General features: G+C 32.9%; 2 protein-coding genes and 1 non-coding gene across 3 annotated transcripts; 2 read left to right on the forward strand and 1 right to left on the reverse strand.

Annotated features, from left to right (window-relative positions):
- The first annotated feature begins 106 nt into the window (after positions 1–106).
- On the forward strand, positions 107–2833 carry LOC114395440 (alpha-ketoglutarate-dependent dioxygenase alkB-like). The gene is made up of 7 exons (XM_028357223.1): positions 107–267; positions 349–500; positions 670–1016; positions 1580–1718; positions 1986–2052; positions 2171–2292; positions 2521–2833. Exons 1-7 carry the CDS (start codon positions 158–160, stop codon positions 2658–2660), a joined length of 1077 nt encoding a protein of 358 aa, XP_028213024.1. The 5' UTR covers positions 107–157; the 3' UTR covers positions 2661–2833.
- A 585-nt stretch (positions 2834–3418) lies between these two features.
- On the reverse strand, positions 3419–3499 carry TRNAL-AAG. Its single transcript has one exon. It is a non-coding gene; the product is annotated as a tRNA-Leu (tRNA).
- A 3199-nt stretch (positions 3500–6698) lies between these two features.
- Positions 6699–7415, forward strand: LOC114395043 (chaperone protein DnaJ-like). The gene has a single exon (XM_028356730.1). The coding sequence runs from the start codon at positions 6842–6844 to the stop codon at positions 7136–7138; it is 297 nt and encodes a 98-aa protein (XP_028212531.1). The 5' UTR covers positions 6699–6841; the 3' UTR covers positions 7139–7415.

Here is a 7415-nt window from a genome sequence, read left to right on the forward strand (position 1 = left end):
TAATCCAGTGGGACTAAAAAAAACCACTTATTAACTATAGGGACTAAAATAGATAAGTTTGAAAACTATAAGGATTAAATGGATAATTAAATCTTTATTTAATTTATAAAAAAAAAAAGAAACCCTAACCTCTTCTGTGAGTTCGGATCCTTTTCCGATGTACGGAACCGAGAATGACCGAGATGATTCGGAACGAACGGCGTTCAGAAGAGCAGAGAAGAAGTACAAGCTCTACTACGACAACAATGCTTCTTCCAAGAACAAAAGGTATTTTACTATTTTATTTTATTTCCTTTGAATTGAACGTTGATTCTTTCAGATTCTAATTGAAATTCCCTTTCTTAACAGGAAAAAGCTACCTAAACCCGTGGATTTAACGGAGGTCCTTGACTTCAGATCTATTCTAGAATGCTATCTCCAAAACGATGTGCTTCCTCCGGGTGTTATCGTTCTTCACGACAACTTCACTTCTCCAGTTTTTTCTTTGCAAAATCGCCCAGGTATTTTCTTCTTTCTTTTATTTGTCGTTTATCTAAGTAACCAGAAACAAATGGCTTGCATTGCACGTTTTCAACTACTTGCATGACAGGGATAACTAATTAAAAACTAATCCCAAAGTGCATTTGTAACTAATGAACTCAAGCACACTTGGTGATACTTAATTTGCAGGCTTTTATTTTATTCCTGGGGCATTAAGCATAGAGAGACAATGTAGTTTGATCAGGGAGAGTTTGACTGATTTTCCGCAGCCACCGAACAGAACAAATCACAATGCCATGTATGGTCCTATTCAGGATGTGTTTGTTGCGGCTAAAGAAGGGAAAGTTTTGGTTGAAGACAACTCTCCAATTACTTCATCTGAAACTGATACTGATATAGATCATAAAGATGGTAAGGAATGGAAGTTTACTACTGAAAAGGACGCGCTGTCAAGAAAGTGCAGATCAGCTTCTGCTTCTGTGTTACTTCGAAAGTTGCGATGGAGCACCCTTGGCCTACAATTTGATTGGTCCAAGGTAAGATATGATTCGCCAAATCAAATATTTTTGGTTCGGTTTCTCTCCATAACAATTAAATTTTAGTTATGTACTTATTTTTGTGTTTGGAAATTGGAATAGCTTTGTGTCTACTGAAGTATATTAGTGCATTTTTGCTATGGGGACCTTGTAGCTGGTTATTGATCCTGATCTCACATGATCTATTGCTTAGCATCCATCTGGTTTTAGCTAGAAAGGAACTGTTTTTATTGTTGTGTGAATGAGATATAAGACAATTGCTTTAAGAACTAGCCCAAGCTTTAAGAACTGCATTCATCTTGATCAATAAATTTCTGTTATTCAAGGTTCTTATTATAAGGTTGCTTAACATATATCTTAAATTTTGCTAGCTAGTAGAAATTCTTTCTGCTCTGTTACAAAGATGTCAGACTAAACCTATTTTTGCTGAAGTTATTATGGCTGCATCACTTACATGCACACCGGTCTTTATTAGGGGGTATATTTTAATTTCAGCTTCTAAAAAAAGTCATACACCTATTGGACATTCACAGAAACCTCTAAATTATTATGTTTGTGTGCAGCGGAATTATGATGTGTCTCTCCCACATAACAAAATCCCTGAAGCATTGTGCGAGCTTGCCAAACAATTGGCAAAACCTGCTTTGCCTACTGGTGTTGAATTCAGACCTGAAGCTGCAATAGTGAATTACTTCGGCTTAGGTATGCTTAAAGAAAATATTTATTATGAACCTTCTTGTGTGATAGTTCCATGTGTCCTGTTTTACTCCCTTTTAGTTGAATTCTGATTCAATGGCAAGTGGCAACATGAAATTCTTCATACCATTGGTAAGCGAGAAATGTCATTTTCTTGCAGTAATGAATGTTTTCTGGTTCTTGAGAAAGAAAACCCTTTTAAACAAATTTTTAGAACAGTCTGCTTCGTTGTTTACTAGTCAACCTCTCACTTTATCTTCTATATTATTCCAGGGGACACATTGGGTGGCCACCTTGATGACATGGAAGCAGATTGGAGCAAGCCTATAGTTAGTCTAAGGTATTATGTTAATTTCTTTTGAATATTTTGTTTTTTTAGATTCTAGATATCAACAGGTCAAAAGAAAGATTGAACGTATACTTGGATCCTAATTAGTTTGTTGTCCCCATTGCCTCAGTCTGGGCTGCAAAGCTATATTTCTTTTAGGAGGAAAATCCAGAGAGGATACTCCCCTGGCAATGTTCCTTCAAAGTGGCGATGTTGTACTTATGGCTGGAGATGCAAGGGAATGCTTTCATGGTAAGCATCACCTATAAACTTAGTCTGTGAAATATTAATTCAGAGAGTGATTTCATATGATCATTTGAAGTTTTAAAATTACCGTGATTGGCGTCACTTGGATAAAGATTATCATTTGGAATTTTGACATGTTTGATTAATAATTGAGTTATGTCTTATGCTGACTTGTGCAGTTTCAAAACTCTGTCTAACTACTGGAAATTGGGTTGATTTTGATCTATGTTGCAGGGGTCCCTCGGATCTTCACAGATAAAGAAAATGCTGAAATAGGCCATCTTGAGACACAGCTGACGCGTGAAGATGATCTTTGTTTCTTACAATACATTCAAACTTCTAGAATCAACATCAATATCAGACAAGTTTTTTGAGTTGTATATTTTATTTTCTTTCAAAGTGAAATTTTGTTTTATTAGCACAAGAAACAAAAAATGACGTACCGTTTGCATTTAACGTGATTATTGCTTCATTATTGTTTTATATGACAAGTGAGTCCCAACAAACCTCAGGCTCACATTCCTAAAGTACTTTTCCTTTTCAGTTATTTCTTCGCCTATTGTTGAGTCGGGGAATTGGGAAGTAACACTTGATAATAATAGCTTTTTAGCCTGTTTGATCTGGTTTCACGTTACTTCAGCTAAGATGCACGTATGGTTTCCACGTTAAGGTAAAAGCTATTTTATATTGCTTCTTATTTTCATATTTTTGATCCACGTTTGTGGGTTCTGGATGCCGATCCAAAAACACATTTTGTTTGTTTCGCGGTTAGCTCAAGCATGCTTTAATCCATTTTCAATCAATGGGTAGTAGTGATAGGGAGGGTAAAGCACCGAAATTAGTTGGTTGGTTTTTTTTTTTGTTCTGCAAAGATAAATATATTAGTAAAAAGGGTACCATAGAGAATAAATAATCACTAATCAAGGGTGCATAGAAAACCAGCTAGCAAAGAATACAATAAAAATAAAAGTATCTGCAGAGCTAAACCAACACAGCAACGATACTAGAATACAAACAAAGCTGAACTGTTAAATGCTTATGATGTATCAAACGAAAAATCTTGTTAAGAATACTACGTTAGTTGGAATAAGCGGGTATCTGTTTCTAGCGCATAAAATAGTAAAAACATTGTTGTTGAGAGTGGGATTTGAACCCACGCCCTTTCGGACCAGAACCTTAATCTGGCGCCTTAGACCAACTCGGCCATCTCAACATTTTGCTCAAATCAACCAAATTGTTTAATGTTATAATTTGTTTGGTATTCCAAACGGCATTTAAGAGACCGAAAAAGTGTGTTTAAGTTGCATTTTCGCGCATCTAATCCGTATGCATTAAATCTAAACGAACTATCCAAAATTTTCTTTTGTGCGAACTATTTAGATTGATTTGTTGACTGTAATTTGTTACTACACTTTTCTGTGATCCTTAAGTTAAAATCAAGAAAGGTATATTTACCTTTTATTCTACTTCATGGGAAAACTTAATTTGACACCCAGAATTCTTTAAAAAAGAGAATCTCAACTTTCATTAAAATTAAAACAAGTACCGTTTCATACGAAACAATTTGTACTCTGAATATGCCTTACCACACGTGAATGAGCTGGAATATAAATCAATTTTCAGTAAAATTGAAATATCTCAAGTTGAATAACATTGGAATAAACTTGGAACATCTCAAATTCGTGCCATTTCACAAATAACTTTTCGTATTATTGATCAAATTACTAAAAAAACCTATATTATAGGATTACTAATAGCATTTCATGGAAAAAATTAATAAAATTAACATACGAATTCAATTGCTGAACTTGACTTCATATGTGCAGTTATATAAAAAATAATAATAATAGGAGAGTAGGAAATTTAGCCACTAAAAGCCTATTTCTTTTTTAGTTGACATATTGCATGTTAATATGAATGCACCATTTCAATGGAAGCTCTCTCCCCAACCCATTTTTTTTTTAATATTCACCTAGCCTTGGGACGCAATAATTGGAAAGCCACTGTGAAAAGAAATTTAAACAAAACATACATCATAAATAACCTTTCATTTACCATTCAGCATGGTTTTCGCCACATTGGACTACATGAAATATTAAAAAAGAATACTAACTAAATCATAAATCACCCAACAACAATTTACACGTGATAACTCATAAGTTTTTCCGAAGGTGATTAATTTAATTTTTTATGTGTACAATGAGAACAATGAAATTTAAATTTAGAATCTTATAAAAATTACTAAACTTCTACCACTAACTACTAAGTCAATCATACTGGATTTGGTCGTCTAACTTTTACAACACATGAATATTGAAAGAAAAAATCAAAATGACATAAATTTGTTACATTCTATTATTAACCTTCGAGGTTGCCAATATGGTCCTAGAAACATGGCACGCAGATGGCAAGAATGATAGCCATCAGTCACAATATGAATTGCACAAAAGGAGTCAGCTTCTACCACAGGTGGTGAATATGTCTATTTGTGTTACTTCAGGATTTTGGATAAACAATTCTAAAAATTTTGAACGTTAACTAATTAATTATTTTGTCTGAGACGAAGAAAATGGTCCCAAATTTTATCCATTGTTTTGCTCTTCCCCTCTTGCTTCCTTGTTGAATCGTTCGAATATTATGCCAAGTGGCAGAAAAATCTTCTCAATGAATCTCAAAGTAACTTCTTTCATTAAAATACCTTGTCACAAATCACAATTTCATAAGCATGCGTGCCAACGAAATGCCATAGCAACCGAGCTAATTGATAATGTTTTTTTTTAACATGATGCCATAAGGTAGGAAATAAAAAAATTTAATATTAAAAAAAACATTTTTTTCAAACAATTAAGATGACTTAATAGAAAACAATAAATAAGTTTTAACATATGCATGTTAACAAAATTCTAATTTAAATCATAAAATTTGCAGTAAAAAAATTCAATCATAAAATCAAACCAGTTTTTTTTTACTAAAACAAAAATGCTTCGATAGTATCATATTCTTAAAAATAATTATAAATTGTCTAATCACTAAATAATTTTTTTTACGAAATCACTAAATACTTAAAGTACATATTATTTATTTTAAGTTTTAAATAAACATTAATTTTATTTAATAATTTCTTTTGAATACATATTTAATATTACATGAAGAAATACACAATCACGCAGTGTCAAATAAGTAAGCATAAAAAAACTAAATGTATGAAATTGTCATTCTTGAAACAGCCTAGGGAGCCAAAGGGATACAAAAATATATAGGAGTAGTTATTTTTTGGATTTTACAAAGCAGTATCTTAATGTGGAAGAACACAATTTAAAGGTTGAAAATATTAAATAATCATGTTAACAATTAAATCGTTGGAAATAAAAAAAAAATGAATCACTCCAAAGTCTTTTTTTTATTACAAAACAAAAAAAAAGTTAAAAATGGATGGTAAAAGTAAATAATTTGATCTAAAAAATAAAAAACTTTAAATTAACCTAAATAGTTGAAAATTTTAGATCACACTGGCATTCAATGTGGTTTTTTTTAATTGCATCTAATACTCCTAATTTATTTTACATTATTTTTACCTCATTCTCTTAATGTCGATAACTAATGTCATTTGAAATATCTAACCATATGAAATTGTTCTAACATCTTTGTTACAACACCCCTTGTGTTTTTTCTCAATTGCACTTGATATTCCTCCTTTTTTCTTTTCCATTACTTTTACCCTTCTTTTGATTGAAATATTATATCAAACACCTAACTATCAAAAATAAATATTTCAAAGAAAGGAGTTCAAAACACAAATGCATGAATAAAACACTACAATTTGAAGCAAATGATCATATTCAACCAATACGCAGTGCTAGGAACAAAAATGTAACAACGAAATGACCCAACACGCAAAAAAGTTAAACTAAAACAAATAGTGTTAACACATGTGTACCAACAAGGTGAGTTCAAGTCCAACAAAAAACTGAATTTGTCTAATCAAAAAAAAAAAAAAAAAGAGTGTTTAAATATTTTCAGGTTGAAAGTAGTACATGTTTTTTATGGAGTTAAGAATAAGAAAATAAGAATATTTTAAACATAAATTTTGATTAAAAGTTATATGATCAATATATTTCTGTTAAATTAATAAACAATGTTTAAGAGGAAGAGATCCTAATACATTGTGAGTTAAATAATTAAGAAAATTTTTTACATTAAAAAAAGAAGGAAAGTCGAGTACCATTTAGAAAAAAAAACACAGAGTGTAATTTACTTAAAAATAAAAATGATTTTAATTAATTAATTATTAAAATCTGTCCGAATTAGCGTTTGGAATGAGAAACCAAAACGGAAATGAAAAACATCTTCACTACCCTACAAAAGCCAAAGCTTCTTCCAGCCACCAAAAGCAGTGTCGTCAACGTGTACAATTCCACAACCACTTTTTATTTATTTACACAAATTTTTCTCTCCTTACCTATTATTCATTCCACACTTCACATACATAACATAAAATCTTCCTCCGTTCAATCTTCATCTCTCTCTCTCTATTCATCTCCGTTAAGCAAAAATCATGGGTCCGATGGTGCTGAGCCAACTCGCCACCGGTCTTAGCGTTCTAGCCGGAGCGGTTCTGGTGAAATCGGTTATGGACCAGAAGCCCATGGCAGGCCCATTCACTCGCTGCCCCACGTGCAACGGAACCGGTCGAGTCACGTGCCTCTGCTCGCGTTGGTCCGACGGCGACGTCGGATGCTCCACGTGCTCCGGGTCGGGTCGCATGGCCTGCAGCAGTTGCGGCGGCTCCGGTACCGGTCGACCCTTGCCGGCGAAAATCGCGATTCGCCCGCCGAACCGCCCAATTAATTAGTTCACCAATTCGTTGGGCTCGCTTGCTCGCTTGCTACTACTCCTTTTATTTTAGCGTCAGTATAACATTTTAATTTTATATAGCTTTTTTATTTTATTTTATATCGATCAATTATTATGTAATATAAAGTGCACGTTGACACTTGTATTGAAATGAACAGAGAGGCAAATTAATTATTAGGTTCCAATCATATACTTAGTATTACTGTAGTAATTCAGATTCTTGATTTCTTATACAAGCATATATATAATTTTGCTCCTCTTTTCGTTTGAAGGCA

Source organism: Glycine soja, chromosome 18, assembly GCF_004193775.1.
Source record: "Glycine soja cultivar W05 chromosome 18, ASM419377v2, whole genome shotgun sequence".
Lineage (NCBI taxonomy): Eukaryota > Viridiplantae > Streptophyta > Magnoliopsida > Fabales > Fabaceae > Glycine > Glycine soja.

Excerpts from the sequence above, each read along its gene's own strand:
- LOC114395043 (XM_028356730.1), top strand. The coding sequence starts at position 6,842 with ATGGGTCCGATGGTGCTGAGCCAACTCGCCACCGGTCTTAGCGTTCTA.
- LOC114395440 (XM_028357223.1), top strand. The coding sequence starts at position 158 with ATGTACGGAACCGAGAATGACCGAGATGATTCGGAACGAACGGCGTTC. Across the intron at positions 501-669 it reads TTCTTTGCAAAATCGCCCAG|GCTTTTATTTTATTCCTGGG; the intron begins GTATTTTCTTCT and ends CTTAATTTGCAG. Across the intron at positions 1,719-1,985 it reads AGTGAATTACTTCGGCTTAG|GGGACACATTGGGTGGCCAC; the intron begins GTATGCTTAAAG and ends ATATTATTCCAG.